The sequence below is a fragment of the Astyanax mexicanus genome, chromosome 17, assembly GCF_023375975.1.
Source record: "Astyanax mexicanus isolate ESR-SI-001 chromosome 17, AstMex3_surface, whole genome shotgun sequence".
NCBI lineage: Eukaryota > Metazoa > Chordata > Actinopteri > Characiformes > Acestrorhamphidae > Astyanax > Astyanax mexicanus.
The window spans coordinates 24,431,648-24,455,041 of NC_064424.1; the positions used below are offsets into that span (position 1 = coordinate 24,431,648).

The 23,394-nt window shown below is 36.6% G+C and overlaps 1 protein-coding gene and 1 pseudogene across 1 annotated transcript; both read right to left on the reverse strand.

Moving 5' to 3' along the window:
* Positions 1-12,461: 12,461 nt before the first annotated feature.
* Positions 12,462-13,903, reverse strand: LOC103043186 (interferon-inducible GTPase 5-like). The gene has a single exon (XM_049466611.1). The coding sequence runs from the start codon at positions 13,828-13,830 to the stop codon at positions 12,712-12,714; it is 1,119 nt and encodes a 372-aa protein (XP_049322568.1). The 5' UTR covers positions 13,831-13,903; the 3' UTR covers positions 12,462-12,711.
* A 7,333-nt stretch (positions 13,904-21,236) lies between these two features.
* LOC111190102 (interferon-inducible GTPase 5-like) lies at positions 21,237-23,160 on the reverse strand (annotated as a pseudogene).
* Between the last annotated feature and the right edge of the window lie 234 nt (positions 23,161-23,394).

Below are 23,394 nucleotides of genomic sequence, written 5' to 3' on the forward strand. Positions count from 1 at the left end.
TATATTGTATTACTTAAATTTATTTTTCAAGCATTCAGTAAAAAGTCTAAGTGAGATTATAAAAAGTGCTACCTAATGGATTTTATCTAATATTATGGTAACACCTTGAGGTAACACAGGTTTTGTCTTTAAATCATGCTTTTAAAAAAGAATCGTGTTTTTAACATGTTATTATATATATATATATATATATATATATATATATATATATATATATATATATATATAATAACATGTTAATATGTTATATATATATATATATATATATATATATATATAATAACATGTTAATATGTTATATATATATATATATATATATATATATATATATATATATATATAATAACATGTTAAAAACACGATTAAATGTTAAAAGCATGATGTTTTTTTTCTTTAAGAAAAGGCAGGTTCTCAGCATTAGGAGAACAGATGGCATATCTGGATGAAGGTATGAGATTATGAAGAGGGATATATACTACGGTATGCCCACAACGTTTGAAGTGACGCAGGATGACTCTGATATCTTTATCAAGTTGAGCCTGCACAGGCAGGCCCTCCACATTTTTTTAATTTTGAATATGTCAGGCTCAGAGCTGCCACCAGTAAGATACAAACGACAACATTTGTATTTATTTACCAAAAGATATTATCTGTGTTCCAAAGTGTAGGCTGCATCCTGGGTTTGCTGCATTCTTTCGAAGCTACTTCATAAAAGGCGGTTTTAAAGTGAAGCATCCTTTGCTGTTGGCATTTAGAGTGATTTGAAAGACACAGCTAATGTATCCTTTGCAGTAATGGCCAATATACAGCTCAGTTTTTGAATCAGTTTCTCTGATTTAGCTATTTATAGGTATATTTTTCATTTATTTGCAGAAAATAAGAAATGTCTGAAATAACAAAAAAGATGCAGAGCTTTCAGGCCTTAAATAATGCAAAGAAAACAAGTTCATATTCATAAAGTTTTAAGAGTTCTTGGCACGTTCTCCTCCACGAGTCTTACACACTTCTTTTGGATAATGTTATGCCACTCCTGGTGCAAACATTCCAGCAATTCAACTTGGTTTGATGGCTTGTTATCATCCAACTTTCTCTTGATTATATTTCAGAGGTTTTCAAATTGGTAAAAAAAAAAAAAAAAAAACATAATTCTTAAGTGGTCTTTTTTTTTCAGAGCTGTATATATCTCAATATTTTTTAATCCCAAAGATTAATAACAAAAAGACACTTCTGATACTTATATAAGCTATATGTTTCAGATTATATGCATACTCTTATCATTCAGTGCCATATCCTGCATTGTATCCTAGTAGTTCTAACATAATTTTTTATCAACAACTTAAAATTACACTAAGTAATTATAAACAACAGATTCTTCAAATAAATGTTTTTTTTTTTTTTTGCCCTTCAAGTATCTTAAACACAAGGTACACATAAAATACAGTGTGTTTTGGAAAGAGTGCTTCTAATATGCTAAAATAAGTCAATAAAAAGTGCAGTTTTACTTTTTATTTTTTTTAATGTAGCTATAATTAAAATGATTTAAATTTGAAGTTAAATGGCTTAAATTTGAAGTTCTCACAAGTTTGGATCACATCACCAAGCTTTGTGGAAAATGTTAAAGAACTTATATATATATATATATATATATATATATATATATATATATATATATATATATATATATATATATACCGTATATATATATATTTTTTTACATATATACAGTAGACTGTTATTTACTACATAAATAGGGGAAAATCCATCTGCATGTAAGCTAATTTTTCCATCAGAAAGTCAAAAGCACACGAAAATAATTACAACCATTATCAATTTGTCTCTTTTAGCATTAAATGTTTACTTTATTGTAATCACGACTGAAACAAGACATTTCTTCTGTGTCTACAACTGATAAAACAGCGTGTTTACAGAGTAGCACTGTTAGCCGTCACCACCAAACAAGCACAGCTAACACAGTATCAGTAAAAGCTTTTACAAGCCCCAGACTAAAATGTATATTTCAGTTTGGAGCAATTTCCTGCAAGCTATGCTTACAAACAGCCATATTTTACACTTAACATGATATATTTACACATTTAATCTAATCGCTAATACTAATCGCTGCTAGCTTCTGCCTGCTACCCAGCAAAAAGCTACACATCGGCCCTTCGTGGGCTAAGTGTGGGCACTGTGGGCAGGGGCCAGCCCATTAAAATTCCAAACAGGCCCAACATGGGTTTAATGTGGGCAACCCACACTCTGGCATGCCCACACAAATCCCAGGCAGGCCAACTGTGGGTCAGCCCACATTCAGCCTGCACCATTTCACACCCTGAAGGGCCAGTGTGGGTTATATGTGGGCAACCCGCACTCTGGCATGCCCACACAAATCCCATGCAGAGCCAGTGTGGGTCAGCCCAAATTCAGCCTGCACTATTTCACACCCTGAAGGGCCAGTGAGGGTTATATGTGGGCAACCCGCACTCTGGCATGCCCACACAAATCCCAGGCAGGCCCACTGTGGGTCAGCCCACATTCAGCCTGCACCATTTCACACCCTGAAGGGCCAGTGTGGGTTATATGTGGGCAACCCGCACTCTGGCATGCCCACACAAATCCCATGCAGAGCCAGTGTGGGTCAGCCCACATTCAGCCTGCACCATTTCACACCCTGAAGGGCCAGTGTGGGTTATATGTGGGCAACCCGCTCTCTGGCATGCCCACACAAATCCCAGGCAGGCCCACTGTGGGTCAGCCCACATTCAGCCTGCACCATTTCACACCCTGAAGGGCCAGTGTGGGTTATATGTGGGCAACCCGCACTCTGGCATGCCCACACAAATCCCATGCAGAGCCAGTGTGGGTCAGCCCAAATTCAGCCTGCACCATTTTACACCCTGAAGGGCCAGTGTGGGATATATGTGGGCAACCTGCACTTTAGCATGCCTACACAAATCCCATGCAGAGCCAGTGTGGGTCAGCCCAAATTCAGCCTGCACTATTTCACACCCTGAAGGGCCAGTGTGGGTTAAATGTGGGCAACCCACACTCTGGCATGCCCACACAAATCCCATGCAGAGCCAGTGCACTGCACCATTTCACACCCTGAAGGGCCAGTGTAGGATATATGTGGGCAAAACACTTTAGCATGCCTACACAAATCCCATGCAGAGCCAGTGTGGGTCAGCCCAAATTCAGCCTGCACCATTTTACATCCTGAAGGGCCAGTGTAGGATATATGTGGGCAAAGCACAGTTTAGCATGCCCATACAATTCCCATGCAGAGCCAGTGTGGTCAGCCCAAATTCAGCCTGCACCATTTCATACCCTGAAGGGCCGGTATGGGTTATATGTCTGCAACCTGCACTTTGGCATGTGCACACAAATGTCATGCAGGGACACTGTGGGTCAGCCCAAATTCAGCCTGCACCATTTACACACTGTAGGCATTGTGGGTTATATGTGGGCAGCACGCACACATATGTGAGCATGCCCACACAAATCCTATGCTAGGTTACTCTGGGTCAGCCCAAATTTACCATTCAATATTTTACAATCTGAAAGTTTGTGTCATAACAAGTTCATATGAAGGGTATCTGAATATTTTTTATTGTTTTTGTCTGTGAGAGCTAGGTAGATTAGCTAGCTTAGTGGATAGGAGCAACACTGTGTGAAATGTAGCATCAGCTCTGAAATATTTTCTAAACCAAAAGTGGAGAAAAATCAAGGTACCACAGCAGAGTTGTGCAGAGACCTTTGGAGGGGCAGGTGCTCAAAGTCAAAAGGGTGCACATGGAGCAAAAATTTGAAACACCTGCAATATCATTGATAAACTCTGATGCACATAAAACACACACACACACACACACACACACCCAGTAACATCTCATATTTTTCAAGACATATACTGTATAGCTATACATTTTTATTTATAAAAATATTTTTATTTTATATTTTGGATAGCTACGAATTTGCTCCATGGTGCTGATTCATAATCTCACCTTTATTATTGGTAGTGCTGATAATAAATAAATAAAAATATTAAATTATAAATGTATTTGTGCTTGACTATACACTTTGTGTAAGCCAGCAAGCAAGGTTATAAAAGTTACATATTTTTTTATTTTTGCATGTGATATTTAATTTGTGTGTATTCGTGTGGGCGCGACAGGGCAGTGAGGGCATGTCAATGTGGATCATGTGACCAACGAATCCACCCCCCTCCCCCTCCCCCCTCCCTGCACGTGCCTTTACCACAGAGCAACGATCAAGCTTAAAGGCAAAGTCAGTGAGTGACTTTGGTCTGTCAAAGTGACTAAAAGGTAAGTTATAATTTCTGTTCTACTATCCGCTTTTCTATTTTTTGCTAATGTATGCTAATGTGGTGCTAATGCAGTTACCACTCTCAGGTTATTGTAGCATTATAAGGGTAGCTATGTCGAAGTTAGCATTGTGCTAAAAAAAGTTAGCATTGTGCTAAGTTAGAATGAGAATTTACCTCACATTTAAATAACACAAGGGGCTCCCAAGTTGGCAGCTTATCTCGGCTCTTGGAGAAAGACTGCTGTTAAGTAAGTTAACTTTATATCCAAGTATGTCAACAATAACCAGCTAAGGGAACAATGGCTTGCTAAGGGAAATATTAAGGGAAATGGAAAATGGAAAGATATCCACTTAAGCTAAGGGAAAGATATCCAGCTAAGCTAAGGGAAAGATAGCCACTTAAGCTAAGGGAAAGATATCCAGCTAAGCTAAGGGAAAGATAGCCAGTTAAGCTAAGGGAAAGATAGCCAGTTAAGCTAACGGAAAGCTAGCCAGCTAAGCTAACGGAAATATAGCCAGTTAAGCTAAGGGAAAGATATCCAGCTAAGCTAACGGAAATATAGCCAGTTAAGCTAAGGGAAAGATATCCAGCTAAGCTAAGGGAAAGCTAGCCAGTTAAGCTAAGGGAAAGATATCATTTTAAAAAGTTTTGGTATTTTTGTGAACCTGATATCCTGATATCGGCCACCTCACATGTTTATAGAATGTAACTACCAGTCACACACAGTGACTGTAAAGGCTATTTATGTTTCACCATGAATAGCCTGAAGAAATTCAAATTCAAATAACTATCACTATATAAGAATCACTGTAATCAAATACACTCTAAATATACTCTAAAATTAAGCATTGTACATGAAAAGACACTAACAGATGTAGTATTTACCTGACTGCATTCTCATATCTCTATATTATTATTTTAAGAGGCCGTGAGAAGATCAATCATGCCACCACCAAAGGATGCAGAGATCGAGCAGGTTGCAAAGGTTTGGCTTTGGAATTCACGGGACCGTTCAGGTGGACGGAAGCATCGTCTCATGCAGTCTCTTCAAAAAAATAGTTAATTTATGATCTATGCTATATTAATGCATAAACAATATTCATTTTTGATATTATGATTAACTATATCTGTTCTATTTATGTAAAATACATGTGTCTATTTTCTCCTTCATTATTATTGCTGTGAGATAAAAAACTTAATGCAAAAACTAATGTTATATTCAATTAGAATTTTTTTTTACTGGTTTGATTGGGATGACATTTTGGTTCCAAGTCTACAAGCAAGAGGAATAAAATTAATAATAGAGATCAGGGGTGGGTTTCCTGAAAGCTTCGTAACGCTAAGAACTTCGTTAACTCGTACTTAAGATTGATCGTTAATTAAAGAGTGTTTCCCAAACCCGTGCGGAACTAAAGTACTACGTAAACTCACTCGCAGATTAACGAGTGCTCTGACCCAGTCGTTATTCTTAAAGAGCTTCTTTAGGGGATCTCTACTTGCAGTTCAGCACCTTAAACAACAGGGACCGTCAATTTTGAGGGAGAAAAATTATAATTTCCCTTGTTGAAGCAATTATATTTTGTTACTATTAATTATAACAAATTATATTATATATATATATATATATATATATATATATATATATAATTATTATAATAATTTATATTATATTATATTATATTATATTATATTATTTGACGTGTCTGCGGGTGCTCCGGTTTCCTCCCACAGTCCAAAGCTAATTGGATGTCGGATAAAAATTGCCCCTTAGGTGTGAGTGTGTGAGTGGATGTGTCTGTGTGTCTGTCTGCCCTGCGATGGATTGGCGGCCTGTCCAGGGTGTATTCTGCCTTCAGCCCGATCCCGGCTGGTATAGACTCCAGCCAGTGAGTGAATGAGTTATATTATATTATATTATATTATATTATATTATATTATATTATATTATAATGCCAACTTTGTCTGTGGCTTGTAGTCTGACTGGGCATACTGGAATTGACCAATCAAACCCATAAATTATTAAAATCCAGATTCCTGTAGATGATGCTCACGGTCTAAGCAAAGCTGCAAAGTCACCAAGTCCGTGGATTCTGTAATCAGGCTGTTACTGTGGAATACACACTTATATACACGTCCCACCAGCCCGGGAATTACAGCACAATACAATATATTTCCATGCTATTGGGAAAATCCCTGGTACTGTAGGTCCGGTGCAGGGGACGCCTGCGGTTTCTTTAATCACACCTACACGTATTGTAAAGGGTATCAGTGAATGTGCAGGTAATATTTAATATTATTCTTTATTTAGATGCTTCTAACCAAGATTGTGGCCGTTCATCTGGGCAAACTCTGGGGTGTGTCAGCTCGCAAATATATAAATACCAGTCAGTTGACACGTCTCATTTAATGTTTTTTTTTTTTTTTTTACATTGTCGATTAATATTAAAACTATGAAAATAATTAATTGACGCATATGGAATTATCTAGTAAACAAAAAGGTGCATGGCCTTTACAATCCCCTGACCTAAACCCAACTGAGATGGTGATTTAGGATGAGCTGGAGCTTTACAGAGTGTGTGTGTGTGTGTGTGTGTGTGTGTGTGTGTGTGTATATATATATATATATATATATATATATATATATACACACACACACACCGGAACATACGTATATGTATTATTATATTATTTTTATATTATTAATAATTATAATAATAATAAATTAATATTATCAATATTACTATTAATAATATTAGTACAATATCTATTAATATAATATATATATATATATTAACAATAATAGTTTTAAAAAAGTAAAAAAAGTTAAATTTTTATTAAACATTTATATATAAACATATGACTTATTTATTTAGTCATATGTATCTTTAGGAGTATTTTATTAATGCCAAAGTACATCCTTTTGTAATTTAAATTTCAAAATATGTATAATATTGATGATTACAACACTTTTTTACATTTTTAGGGTGTAATACTGAATAAATACTGCATAATAATCGATATTTGTGGATCGATTGAGCGCGCTGTTTCGGGGGAGGAGTCAACAAAGATGTTCTTTAACCTCCTTTGTTAATTTTCACGTTGCGAAGCTCTTTGGGAAACACTCGCAGAACTGGCTCGTTCTTTACTCACGTCATTTGTTATTGGCTAAGGTTGACTGTTTTCGGGAAACCCACCCCAGAGGCTTTGTTCCAGTAGCAATAATAGTATCAGTTTATTATTCATCTACTACATCAGTCTAGTGCATTTAAGTATTTATTCAAGAATATGATTTGCTGTTTTTATTGATGTTTATATATATATTAATTTAAGTTGTATAATTCTTTGTTATTTTGTATTATGTTTGATATTTATATCATACTGTTTATTATAAATACTGTTTTTGCAAATGGAGATATTTATGCAGTACATGTTTATCTACATGCTAAAATATAAATTTGGGATTTATTATTAAGTAATTTACTTAAATAATGTTGTGTGTTGTTTATATTTCATACATGATACTTTGTAATAAATTAATTAATTTACTATACACTTTAAATTGTGTTATTTATTTAATTGTTTTACAGCCAGTTGCAAAAAATGTCAAAGTGCCAATAGCACAGCTTTAAATTTTCTTCCTTGAAAAGTGTTCTCTGTTCAATATTGCACAGTTCTAAAAATTTGGGGCCACAATTGGTTTTCCACTGAGGGCATGAGTCAGTGTGTGTGTGTGTGTGTGTGTGTGTGTGTGTGTGTGTGTGTGTGTGTGTGTTAGAGCTCTGCAAATCTCTGTTGGCCCAATGGGCCAATGCTTTGGTGTTGATTTTGCATAGAGGAGTAAATCTTCGCTGGCCAAATGTGGGCTGCCTGAAAAGGGCCCACGCCGTGGGGCCGACGCTATACTGGTGAGCAAATCTCCATTGGCCCAATGTGGGCTGCCTGAAATGGGCCGACGCCATGGTGCTGGTGCCGTCCCAATGAGCAAATCTCCGTTGGCCCAGAGTGGGCTGCCCATATGGGGGCGATACTGCACCGACGTGCAAATCCCCAATGGTCCGATTTGGGCTGCCCATATGGGGCCGATGGCGTGGGGCCGATACCGCACCGATGTGCAAATCCCCAATGGCCCGATGTGGGCTGCCCATATGGGGCCGATGGCGTGGGGCCGATACCGCACCAACGTGCAAGTCCCCAATGGCCCGATGTGGGCTGCCCATATGGGGCCGATGGCGTGGGGCCGATACCGCACCGATGTGCAAATCCCCAATGGCCCGATGTGGGCTGCCCATACGGGGCCGATGTGTTGGCCCACATTGGGCCCTCATTGGCCCAGTGTGGGCATGTTTGCTGGGTAGCCTACAGCTTTAGCAGTTAAAACAAACACTTTAACTCAACTTATATATATAACATAATTACACTCTGGTTGTTTTAATAACTCTCTTATTAACATTTAAAGCTCCTTACAAAACAGGGTAACACTTTATAATACTGTTCCATAGTTAATAGGTAACTAAGCAGTAACTAAGCAGTAACTAATTAATAGTGCTGCAATAACACCTAAATATTTTCTATTAACTACCAGGGAGTACTGAATAATTACTCAGTAGATAGTACTGAACTAATGATTATAGTAGTTTACTATTAACTCCGCATTAATTACTGAGACTTACATATCTCCTGGAGAACTACTTACTAATAATGTCTCCTTTATAATAACTATTCATTAATTACTGCTCAAATCAACATTAATTACTGAAAACCCTTACATCCCACCTGGGGAACTATAGATCTAAATCAGTCTACACAATTATTCTATCAGTGGTGATATTAAAGGCATATTTGAGTGACACCATTTGTAGTAGTAGTAGTAACCTTAATTACCTTATTATCATCATTATCTTCCAAATATTAGCAAGTAAAATATAGTATATAGTAAAATACTACAGTGTGTCGTAATCTGCTTAAACCCCATTTTTGAAAGAAAACAAAAAACTTTATAACGTAATATTATTACATAGTAGACATTATTTATGTTCTCCAGAAGACTCTAAGACTGTACTCAATTTTGTTTTAATGGTCACTGCTTTAATTTTCAGCACCAACCTTATAAACGTTCATCTTTAGCCTTGCAGTCTCACAGACTTTACGTGCGCATTATTAGGGTAATTACGGTAATTCCACAGCGCCGGACCGCTAGCCTCTATCAGTGTGTTTATCTGCTGCTGCTGCAGGTTCTTCTATCAGTGGTGATATTAAAGCCAGTGACACCACTTATCATATATTAACCTTACTTACCTTAGTATGCTCAATATCTTCCAAATGTTAGACACACTGAAATGTGCAGTAGTCTGCTTAACCCCCATTTTTGTAATGTTCTGTCAGTGTGTTTATTCTAAACCTGTGCTCTTCTTCAGTCCTCCTGGAGATGTGCTCAGTAGAAGTGATGGCTCACATACAGCTTTACTCTAGGCTGTGTCCTAGATCCTTATTCTGGGGGAAATCATGTTTTAATAAATAAATATTTGTGTTAGATAACGGACTAGGCATCCCTGTGTTCTTCATAGATAATTAATAAGGGGTCCCTGTCTTCTTTTTTCGGGAGTTAACAGCAGCACATGGTAACCCATTACTAATGACTGAGGAGTTACTGTGTTCTTCTTTAGGAGTTACTGCAAATCATACCCCAGTATTATAAAGTGAGAAACATGGTAACTAATTACTAATTAGTGAGGAGTTACTGTGTTCTTCTTTAGGAGTTACTGCAAATCATACCCCAGTATTATAAAGTGAGAAACATGGTAACTAATTACTAATTACTGAGGAGTTACTGTGTTCTTCTTTAGGAGTTACTGCAAATCATACCACAGTATTATAAAGTGAGAAACATGTTAACTAATTACTAATGACTGAGGAGTTACTGTGTTCTTCTTTAGGAGTTACTGCAGATCATGTCACAGTGTTATAAAGGGAAATATACATTAATAATGATAATAATAATAATAATAACACATATAAAACCTAGCTAACTAACACACATTTAAACTAGCTAACACAATTAACCTAGCTAACACACACACATTTCCCCTAGCTAACTTAGCTTGCTAACTAACACACATTTAACCTAGCTAACTAACACACACGCATTTAACTTGCTAACACACATATAACCTAGCTAACTAACCCACACATAAAAGTTAACTTAGCTAGCAAACGAACACACATAACCTAGCTAACTAACACACATTTAAACTAGCTAACTAACACACATTTAAACTAGCTAACTAACACACATTTAAACTAGCTAACTAACACACATTTAAACTAGCTAACTAACACACATTTAAACTAGCTAACTAACACACACAACCTAGTTAACTTAGCCAGTTAACTAACACACACACATAACCTAGCTAACTTAGCTGGCTAACGCTAACTACACACACAACTTAGCTAGCTAACACACATCCTAAAGCTGTTTAACAACCCACAAAGAGTCCTCATCTGATCCGGGGGTAAAATAAGCTAGAAAAGATCTCAATATCTTGATTACTAGTTTATTTTCAATCAAATACAGAAATATGAAAGCAGCAGAGTTTCTCTTAATCCTCCTCCAGCAACAGCATCAGCACAGCAGAGAATTTAAACGAAGGACCTGGAGAGCTGCGTCCGCTGTGAAATTACCGTAATTACCCTAATAATGCGCAGAAAAATAAATATCTGTGAGACTGCAAAGGCTGAAGATGCACTTTTATAAGGCTGATACCTAGTATTAAAGCAATGATTGTTACATTATTACTGTCTTACAGTCATTCTTAGAGTCTTAGATGCCTTCTGGAGAACTTTCATCAATGTCTTCTGTGCAATAATATTACGTTATAATGTTTTTTTTTCTTCCAAAAATGATGGTTAAGCAGAGTAATACACACTGAAGTATTTTACTATATGTTGCTAATATTTGGAAGGAACTGAGGATAATAAGGTAATTAAGGTTACCACTACTACAAATGGTGTCACTTGCTTAATTCAAATATGCCTTCAATTAATATGCATTTAACTCAAATATGCCTGATTTAGAGTTCCCCAGGTGGGATGTAAGGGTTTTCAGTAATTAATGTTGATTTGAGCAGTAATTAATGAATAGTTATTATAAAGGAGACATAATTAGTAAGTAGTTCTCTGGGAGATATGTAAGTCTCAGTAATTATTGTGGAGTTAATAGTGAACTACTATAATCATTAGTTCAGTACTATCTACTGAGTAATAATTCAGTACTCCCTGGTAGTTAATAGAAAATATTTAGGTTTTAATGCAGCACTAATAATTAGTTACTGCTTGGTTACTGCTTAGTTACCTATTAACTATGGAACAGTATTATAAAGTGTTACCCAAAACAGAAATACCCACTGATTTACTTATAATCTGTCTTTAGCTGGTACTATCTGAGCTTCTCTGGTACAGCACAGACGAACAGCACAAAAGATTAGTTCGAATTCAGTTAATCTAAGAGCTGCTATGCCCATCACTACTAGTTAGCTTCTTTTAAGAATTAACCAACTCCAAATAGCGAGTTTTTGTAGTCCTTGTAGAACTTTTAGAACTACATATAGGTCGGAAAGCAGGTTGCCGTTCTGGAAAGAGGCGCAGTTCTCACGAGCGTTGGTCGCGGCGGCCAAGGAAAATTTACAGAGTCTGGTTTGAGCTCAGAGGAGCTCCGGCACAGACACGAAAGGACCGCTAATTCTCCTATTCTACATATATAATTGCATGTACATATATTCATATATAAAGTACTAATGTGACATGTAGACATGGTATAAGATGAGAAACAAGATGTGCATGAGGTGGTGGTTGGGGAGAATGTGCGGTGAATGTAGTGTGACTGTGAGTGTGAGTAAAGGCCAGGGTGCTGAGTAAGGTTATATTGGGTACAGATTATCTTTAGTTCAGATGCAGGAATTAACTAAAAGTGAAGAAGGAACAGACAGCAGAGCAGTGACTAGCTTTTTTATACCCACATGAAAGAAAGCAAAAAAGAAAGAAAGAAAGAAAGAAAGAAAGAAAGAAAGAAAGAAAGAAAGAAAGAAAGAAAAAAGAAAGCAAAAACATTTGCTGCCAAATATTTTATACAGTTTACAGGTTTTTTTATACAGTTTATGCTTTTTTGGGGTTTTTGGGTGGAACAAATGTACCTGTTTCTGATATTGCACACGTTAGAGCTTAGATCGGGCCCAAAAAATGTTCTGTCCGAGCCCGAGCTGGCCCACCCCATAAGCTGTCATTATGAGCACAAGCCCAAAACAGGAAAGGCACAAAGAAGGAAACCAAAGGTGAAAACCAACGGTGCCAAAACATTTTCACACCACTGTACGCTTACAAATGTGATATGTTTGTTACTCCAGTCCTGCCTCTTTCAGCACCATCCTCGCTTCATCTGCTAACACTGTCAATCCATTCTCGAGGAGATCACGGGTCATGCTGAAAGACATTGTCGCTGCTGCTGCGTTCCCTACAACCGGCACCATACTGCACAGAAATTCTCCTGCTGCGGACGCTCCCATTCGAAGCACTGATGATTCTGCAAGTTCCTTTAAATGAGGGGCTTTCTTCAGGGACTTGAGTTCTGGCTTGTTCACTCTTTCTGAGAGCTTTTCAATCGATCTGTCATCAAGGCCAAAGGCATAGTAGCACCTTGTAAAGAAAGACATCACAATGACTGTATCACATGCAAAAGACAGACCAGGCACCGGTACAGCTGCAATCCCACCAGAGGCAATAGCTGCAGCCCAGATGGCTTTCTTAAACATGCTGATTTTTTTCTCCAGCATAGCCACTGATGTGATTGGTACAGACTGCAGTAGAACATACTTCTTATGCTCTGGAAGCTCAGAGTTCAGAGTTGAAACAAGCTCCTCAAACTCAAATGCAGAAAGATCCTTAGAGGATATGAGGAACACAGGAGGGTTTCCCAGTTCCTTTAGGTTTTCCTGACAATCCTTTCTGATTTTCGAGAGAATTGTTCCTTCATCACCTTCATGTTGAACAGCACTGTCTACCTTTGATCTAATGAAGTAAAACTTATTTTTCCTTTTTTGGATCGCCTTGGCCAACATGAAGTCATTCTCTTTACATCTGTCTGAGATGATAAGGAAGAAATCATACTTCTCAAACTGCATCTTCTTTACGTACGTCTTTGCTGTAAACTTTATGCTTCCAACCCCAGGCAGGTCCCAAAGCACCACATTTGGAATTGTGGGATGTTCATAAGGGGTGGGTTCAGTTGTGGTCTCAGTAACTCCAGTTTCAGCAGCACCTTCATCATCATGCCTCAGACCTCTGTAAGCATTGATGAACGTTGACTTTCCAGTCCCAGTTTCTCCAGTCACAGCTACATGCAGTGAGACATTAAACAAATGGCCGATCTGCTCTTGTGCCTTCTTCTTTGCTCTTTTCAAAGTGAATTCACCGGACATCCGGATTGCTCTTCTTATATCAGAACTCTGGCTGCTCATTGTCACAATCTAAAAATAAGGCCAGATTACTAACTGTAGATGTTCTCCAGCTGGTGATCGTCAGATATTTTATTCTCCTTTCGCTGAGGTCTAAATCTGTAAATATATAAATCAATATTAGCACAAAATGTATTAGGAATAGATACATTTTTACATAAAAAATCTTTTCAGGCTTTTAGGATCCAGTGGCCAGATCGTTGGGAAGGATGATGTCATGAGGTTGTAAAAATGTGTCGTTTTTAACCTTCTTGTGACATGTCTCCCCTTTTTTCAAGGCCAAATCTGCTTTGTCTGCTAAAGGTGGGAAAATATAAACAATTCTTAAATGATTCACATGGATGATGTGGACATGGACGATTTTTATTGATATATTCATCAATAAAAAAAGCTCAAAAAAGAACTAAAAAAATATCAAAATAACTCAAAAAGAACTAAAAAATATATATATAAAAAATAACTCAATTTTGAGAGGAAAAACATACCTGAAACCCCACCTCTTAATCTGAGTTTATCCTATAAAAAATGTTCCCTACCTTTCTTGCATGGTCATATTTACTGTCTAATTTCACTTAGAGAGGACTGGGGGGACTGGCAACCAGCAACAACTAAGCTGCCCAAAAAGTTCTCTGAGTTTTCTCCCATCTCTTTCAGTATTAACAAGCTAAAAGAGATGTTCCAAAATAGCAAATTTGACATTTTCTAATTGGAAATCTAGTGTTGACAGAACACAAAAGAAGTGTGTAGGAGAGCAGACAGTTTTCAGCATAAACATAACACAGACACAACCAGACATTTATGTTGCTGCCTATCTTGAAATGTTCAAATGCAACTTGTATAATTATAAACTCTAGTGCAACGTTTAATGCCAAGTATTAGCATCTAAATTTACTCAGTGTTTTGCACAATATTGCATGGCATATAAATATTATCAATGCAACATTTCTCTTTAAAGCAACAGTCCCTTAGAATGTTTCTATTAAATTGAAAGAAGTTGTGTTTCAGAGTTGGAAGGGAATTAATAAGTTAGTGTAATGAATAATATGAGCGTCCTGGCATGACCGTCCCTGCAATGTCTAATATATTTATTTTAAAACAGAAGGGTCTTGTAGATTTGTTAGACGTAATTGCTATCATGCCACATTTTACTCAAAAACACAGAATTTCACACAGAAATGTATGTACAATTACTTGCATTAAACAAACGCTTCCACATGCTCACAAGAGAGGTCACTAAATTCACAAAACATGCAGACTGACACGCAGACACACTACAGAAACACTAGGGTCTGATTATCATGGACATGGAATTTTTGTATGCATGTGTTGTAGCTTATATACAAAAACATCTCTGAACTCAAAGTGAGGTCAGCTTTTGTTCTTGATATCTTGCTTGATGTTATGCTATCTAAGAGATGGGCAGTTACCAGTATCCAGTTTGGACTTGCATGCTTACCCTTTGCTTACTGAAATTGCCCCCAATCCCTTGAATCATGTATGGATATTAGTCACTGTAGAAGGAGAAATATGGGATTTAGTTTTCAGTCATTTTTTAATAAACACATTTTAAAATGAATTATATGTATATGTATTATTTTTGGACAACTGGAGATCCTCTGCCTATCTTGCAAATCCAAGCCTCAACCTTTTGTGGATACACAAACATCTTGAGCACAAACATGTTTTCAGATGTTAAAGATCAGTATGCAGAGTGATAATATTTTTTACCTGCCTGTGCAGGCTTGATTTGATAGAGGTTTTCTGCTTTTGAAAGAGTCATTATAGTGAATTTCCACCCTTCTAAATATATATTTTTAAATTAGATGTTACATTTTTAAATTTAATTAATTTCTATTTTATACTGATACTGTCATACTAATTCATTTTTTTTACGTTATTAACAAAAGGGCTCACATACTTTTTCCACTATCATAATGTTTTTTGTTATTATTTTTTATCACAACAAATTTATGAAATGCATGAAATGCCATTGCCACTGTACAGTTAGACCTAAATCCATTAATGATTGAGTATAGAGTATAGTATAAAATCCTGGTAATTAAGGTCTTAAACTGTCTTAAATTTGCTGTAGGTATTACATTTTTAGTGCCGATGGGAAAACAGAGTGGCCCACCGTGAACATCTAATCCAAGGAGAGAACTAATGTTAGTGGAGCCCTAGCAATGTTACCGAGGAGAGAACTAAGGTTAGGGGAGACCTAGCTAGCATACTAACGTTAGAGGCGAGCTAGCTAGCATACTAACGTTAGCGGTGAGCTAGCTACGTTATCGAGGAGAGAACTAAGGTTAGCGGCGAGCTAGCTAGCATACTAATGTTAGCGGTGAGCTAGCTACGTTCTCGAGGAGAGAACTAAGGTTAGTGGTGAGCTAGTTATGCTACTAAGGAGAGAACTAAGGTTAGTGGTGAGCTAGCTTGCACACTAATGTAAGCGGAGAGCTAGTTACGTTACTGAGAAGAGAACTAAGGCTAGTGGCAAGCTAGCTAATATACTAACTTTAGCGGAGAGCTAGCTATGTTACAGAGGAGAAAACTATGTTTAGCGGCGAGCTAGCTACGTTACTGAGGAGAGAACTAAGCGAGCTAGCTAATACACTGACCTTACCGGTGAGTTAGCTAAGCTACCAGGAAGCGAAATAAGGTAAGCAGAGAGCTAGCTAACATACTAACTTTAGCGGCGAGCTAGCTATAGCTACCGAGGTGAGAACTAAGGTTAGGGGAGAGCTAGTTAACTTTAGCGGCGGGCTAGATGACTAAGACTATAATAAATAAATAATTTTAGGCTGCATTTTACAACTGCAGTTCTGTAACGTCTCAGTTAGAGACACCCTTTGTGCTTGGTAAGTGCCCCTGTGGCCACATGCCCTACCCGGGTCTTAAATGATATTTATTAAGGTCTTAAAAAGCATTAAATTTTACTTTCAAAATGGTGCAAGAACCCTGCATGATACAAAATACAAAAATGTAGGATTAATTTGGTTAGGGTAATATTTAATCAAGCTACAAGGAAACCAGAAACAAGAATGAGATTATAATGTTATGGCTGACCAGTGTAATTACAGATTTACAGATTTAATTTAAAGTTGTGGCTGAGCTTTGCCTAGAAAAAGAGTCAAATATCCAATCAGAGCTCTGCAGAAGGTTGTTGGTGGCTACCAAAAATGTCTTGTAATAGTGCAGCTTGTGAGGAGACATTAAACCAAATATTAGGTGTGAAGTCTGAAGCCTTAAATAACAGGCTTTCTGGCTAATTTATTTTTCTGGAATATATTTTATTTAAGACAGCACTGTTTCACTGTATAAGAATAAATCCTATACTTACAGCAAACTGCCTCACACCTGTTTGTGGAGATGAATAGAAATATCTGTAATTTCCTGAAACACAGAAATAATGGTTAGAATATAGCAGTTTTAACTATTTTAAATTGTTGCCCAATAAAAAAATATATGTTTGTATAAAAGATTTTACCTGCTAGGCTCTTAAGTTGTCAACAGGGTTCTGAATTGGATTTCATGTGGGGCTTAAATATAGTCTGGGTGTGAGTGTGTATTTTAGCTGCTGAGCAGAAATCAGTGCTTAGGCATTTTGGGCATTTGTGTTTTTTTCCCCAGATATTTTAGATGCAGGTAGTATACTGAGAGAGAAAACTAAGGAATGTATTGGGGCTTTGGTGCAAAGTTTAGGCTAAAATGTGATGCACAAGTTCAAATTCATGTTAACATAGGTTTTGTCTTTAAATCATGCTTTTAAAAAAGAATCGTGTTTTTAACATTTTATTTTATTATATATATATATATATATATATATATATATATATATATATATATATATATAATAACATGTTAATATGTTATATATATATATATATATATATATATATATATATATGTATATGTATACATATACATATATATATATATAATAACATGTTAAAAACACGATTAAATGTTAAAAGCATGATGTTTTTTTTCTTTAAGAAAAGGCAGGTTCTCAGCATTAGGAGAACAGATGGCATATCTGGATGAAGGTATGAGATTATGAAGAGGGATATATACTACGGTATGCCCACAACGTTTGAAGTGACGCATTTTGTGACGCAGGATGACTCTATCTTTATCAAGTTGAGCCTGCACAGGCAGGCCCTCCACATTTTTTAAATTTTAATATGTCAGGCTCAGAGCTGCCACCAGTAAGATACAAACGACAACATTTGTATTTATTTACCAAAAGATATTATCTGTGTTCCAAAGTGTAGGCTGCATCCTGGGTTTGCTGCATTCTTTCGAAGCTACTTCATAAAAGGTGGTTTTAAAGTGAAGCATCCTTTGCTGTTGGCATTTAGAGTGATTTGAAAGACACAGCTAATGTATCCTTTGCAGTAATGGCCAATATACAGCTCAGTTTTTGAATCAGTTTCTCTGATTTAGCTATTTATAGGTATATTTTTCATTTATTTGCAGAAAATAAGAAATGTCTGAAATAACAAAAAAGATGCAGAGCTTTCAGGCCTTAAATAATGCAAAGAAAACAAGTTCATATTCATAAAGTTTTAAGAGTTCTTGGCACGTTCTCCTCCACGAGTCTTACACACTTCTTTTGGATAATGTTATGCCACTCCTGGTGCAAACATTCCAGCAATTCAACTTGGTTTGATGGCTTGTTATCATCCAACTTTCTCTTGATTATATTTCAGAGGTTTTCAAATTGGTAAAAAAAAAAAAAAAAAAAACATAATTCTTAAGTGGTCTTTTTTTTTCAGAGCTGTATATATCTCAATATTTTTTAATCCCAAAGATTAATAACAAAAAGACACTTCTGATACTTATATAAGCTATATGTTTCAGATTATATGCATACTCTTATCATTCAGTGCCATATCCTGCATTGTATCCTAGTAGTTCTAACATAATTTTTTATCAACAACTTAAAATTACACTAAGTAATTATAAACAACAGATTCTTCAAATAAATGTTTTTTTTTTTTTGCCCTTCAAGTATCTTAAACACAAGGTACACATAAAATACAGTGTGTTTTGGAAAGAGTGCTTCTAATATGCTAAAATAAGTCAATAAAAAGTGCAGTTTTACTTTTTATTTTTTTTAATGTAGCTATAATTAAAATGATTTTTAATTAAATGGCTTAAATTTGAAGTTCTCACAAGTTTGGATCACATCACCAAGCTTTGTGGAAAATGTTAAAGAACTTATATATATATATATATATATATATATATATATATATATATATATATATATATATATATATATACCGTATATATATATATTTTTTTACATATATACAGTAGACTGTTATTTACTACATAAATAGGGGAAAATCCATCTGCATGTAAGCTAATTTTTCCATCAGAAAGTAAAAAGCACACGAAAATAATTACAACCATTATCAATTTGTCTCTTTTAGCATTAAATGTTTACTTTATTGTAATCACGACTGAAACAAGACATTTCTTCTGTGTCTACAACTGATAAAACAGCGTGTTTACAGAGTAGCACTGTTAGCCGTCACCACCAAACAAGCACAGCTAACACAGTATCAGTAAAAGCTTTTACAAGCCCCAGACTAAAATGTATATTTCAGTTTGGAGCAATTTCCTGCAAGCTATGCTTACAAACAGCCATATTTTACACTTAACATGATATATTTACACATTTAATCTAATCGCTAATACTAATCGCTGCTAGCTTCTGCCTGCTAGCCTACAGCTTTAGCAGTTAAAACAAACACTTTAACTCAACTTATATATATAACATAATTACACTCTGGTTGTTTTAATAACTCTCTTATTAACATTTAAAGCTCCTTACAAAACAGAAATACCCACTGATTTACTTATAATCTGTCTTTAGCTGGTACTATCTGAGCTTCTCTGGTACAGCACAGACGAACAGCACAAAAGATTAGTTCGAATTCAGTTAATCTAAGAGCTGCTATGCCCATCACTACTAGTTAGCTTCTTTTAAGAATTAACCAACTCCAAATAGCTGGTTTTTGTAGTCCTTGTAAAACTATTAGAACTACATATAGGTCGGAAAGCAGGTTGCCGTTCTGGAAAGAGGCGCAGTTCTCACGAGCGTTGGTCGCGGCGGCCAAGGAAAATTTACAGAGTCTGGTTTGAGCTCAGAGGAGCTCCGGCACAGACACGAAAGGACCGCTAATTCTCCTATTACACCTCAATGGAGCACTGCAGTGAGTTTCAAGCTGTAATTTCACTTCTTAAAAAAGTTCAATAATCAAGGAAATCCTACCTAGTGTGCCTTGTGTCTTTCTAATCTAGCTTTTGTGTTTTTTTGAGAATTAAAATCTAAAACTGAAAGCAAGAAAATGGAAACAATTAAAAGTCTTGTTTGTTTGACTGTACGTAAAGAATACAACTAATAGAGTTCACTGTTCAAGAATTCTGTTCATTAGACATAGAACAAATCCACTAGAAAACAACATATTTTAATCAACATTTATTTAAAGATTTGATTTAGAGCTTCGATTGGGAAAAACGATATTTCAACATCATCATAATCAGGGAAATTCACATAAATTAAATAAAAAAAACCACACAGTTGTTTACAGTTCTCCTTTAGCCTTCATACCCATTACAGACATATTTTATCAACTAGTTATTAACCTATACAGTATATGATTAGTTTTATCAATCATGTGTCAGACAATTGATTGTAAGTGGATAATTATTATAATAACAAATTAATTCAAGAATTTACATTATTACATTTACAAATAGATTAACTAAACCCCAAAACCCATAAAGTTAGCCAGAAATATTTAATTAATGTGTAGGCAATATTACCTTATTCCATGTTCCTTACAGTACAGTATTTTTACATCATTTACAGCTTCAACAACAAAAAAGGCAAAAAAAAAAAGTTTAGGCACATCCACATTGTGGATGTTGAAGTGGGTTATGATAATTGAGCCTGATCCATCCGCCCCCATGCTTAACAGTTGCTTAACATGACTCGGTCATCAGTGTTGTACCCTGAAACACTGAATTTTATGAAGAATTGTCCATGTTCTGTAAAACAATGCACACCATTACACTGTTTGCTCAATCTTACTGAATGAATTTGGCAGGAAAATGGGGGTTTGGATTTGCTCTTCTGACAATCTTACAAGCAGTTCTCCTGGAATGTTATCTTAGTCTTTATGATCTGGAACTTTACCTCCATGATTCTTGTTAATACAAAATAAGGAACGTTGTGGAATGAGTGTCCAAATGTATTTTCCTTTTGATTGTTATTATTGAATTGTTATTACATCACAGATACATAGAGAGTTAAATTCAATTGCTAATTTGTTTTGTTATAGGTGTAGTCAGTGTGTATCTTGTGTATTTTCAGTATGTTCTTTAACTTAACATCATTGTGTTCCTTTCTCCAGCCCAGCCACTGTCAGCACCTTTCGTGCTTCATCTGCTAACACTTTCAGTCCATTCTCAAGGACATCATGTGTAATGGTGAGGGACGTTGTTGCTGCTACAGCACTTCCTAAACCAGGTACCAAACTACAAAGAAACTCTCCTGCTGATGCGGCAAGTTCCTTCAAAAGTGGGGCCTTCTCCAGATTCTTTAGTTCTGGCTTGTTCACTCATTCTGAGAGCTTCTCAAGAGATCTGCCATCAAGGCCAAATGCGTAGTAGCACTTTGTAAAGAAAGTCATCAATGACAATCACATGCAAAAGTCAGACCGGGCACTGGTGCTGTTGCAATCCCACCAGAGGCAATAGCTGCAGCCCAGATGAGCTTCTTAAACATGTCCACTTTCTTCTCTAGCATAGTCACTGATGTGATTGGTACAGACTGCAGTAGAGCGTACTGCTTATGCTCTGGAAGCTCAGAGTTCAGAGTGGAAACAAGCTCCTCAAAATCAAATGCAGAAAGATCTCTGGAGGATATGAGGAACACAGGAGGATTTCCCAGCTTCTGTAGGTTTTTCTTACAATCACTTCTGATCTCTGAGAGTTTCCTCTTTATTTTCTTCTTCTTGGAGATCATTGTCTATTTTTGATCTAATGAAGTAAAACAGCTTTTTCCTTTTTTAGGATCTCTTTAGCCAGCATGAGGTCATTCTCTGTAAATCTCTCTGACGAGATGATAAGAAAGAAATCGTACTTCTCAAAATGCATTTTATTAACATACAGTGCCTTGCGAAAGTATTCCCCCCCCCCTTACATATTTCACATTTTGTTACCTTACAACCTGAAATTCAAAGGGAATATTTGAGGGTCTGCATCATTTAATTTACAGACCATGCATACAACTTTCAACATTTAACATTTTTTTTTTATTGTGAAGCAAACAACAAATAGGACAAAATAACTGAAAACATCAGTGTGCATAACTATTCATCCCCGTAAGTCAGTACTTTGTAGAGCCACCTTTTGCAGCAATTACAGCTGCAAGTCGCTTTGGATAAGTCTCTATGAGCTTGCCACATCTTGCCACTGGAATTTTTGCCCATTCCTCATGGCAAAACTGCTCCAGCTCCTTCAAGTTAGATGGTTTCCGTTGGTGAACAGCAATCTTCAAGTCTGACCACAGATTCTCAATTGGATTAAGGTCTGGGCTTTGACTAGGCCATTCCAATATGTTTACACGTTTCCTCTTGAACCACTCAAGTGTTGCTTTAGCAGTATGCTTTGGGTCATTGTCCTGTTGGAAGGTAAATCTCCGCCCTAGTCTCAAATCACTGACAGACGTAAACAGGTTTTGCTCAAGAATACCCCTGTATTTAGCACCATCCATCTGAAAAACATCCCACAGCATGATGCTTCCACCACCATATTTCACTGTGGGGATGGTGTTCTTGGGGTGATGAGATGTGTTGAGTTTGCGCCAGACATAGCGTTTTCCTTGGTGGCCAAAAAGTTCAATTTTGGTCTCATCTGACCACAGTACCTTCCTCCATACAGTTTGGGAGTCTCCCACATGCCTTTTTGCAAACTCGAAACGAGCCTTCCTATTTTTGCCTGTAAGTAAAGTTTTTTTTTCTGGCCACTCTTGCATAAAGCCCAACTCTATGGAGTGTACGGCTTATTGTGGTCATATGAACAGATACTCCAGTCTCTGCTTGGGAACTCTGCAGCTCCTTCAGGGTTACCTTTGGTCTCTGTGCTGCCTCTCTGATTAATGCCCTCCTTGGTGGGCGGCCCTCTCTTGGCAGGTTTGTTGTGGTACCATGTTCTTTCCATTTGATGATGATGGATTTGATGGTGCTCCGGGGGATCATCAGAGATTTGGATATTTTTTTATAACCCAACCCTGACGTATACTTCTCTATAACTTTATTCCTGACTTGCTTGGAGAGCTGCTTGGTCTTCATGCTGTTGTTTGGTTAGCTTAATGGTGTTGCAGCCTCTGGGGCCTTTCAGAAAAGGTGTGTATATACTGACAGATCATGTGACACAGGTGGCCTTCATTTCACTAAGCATGTGACTTCTGAAGGTAATTGGTTGCACCAGAACTTTTTAGGGGCTTCATAACAAAGGGGGTGAGTACATATGTACATGCCAATTTTC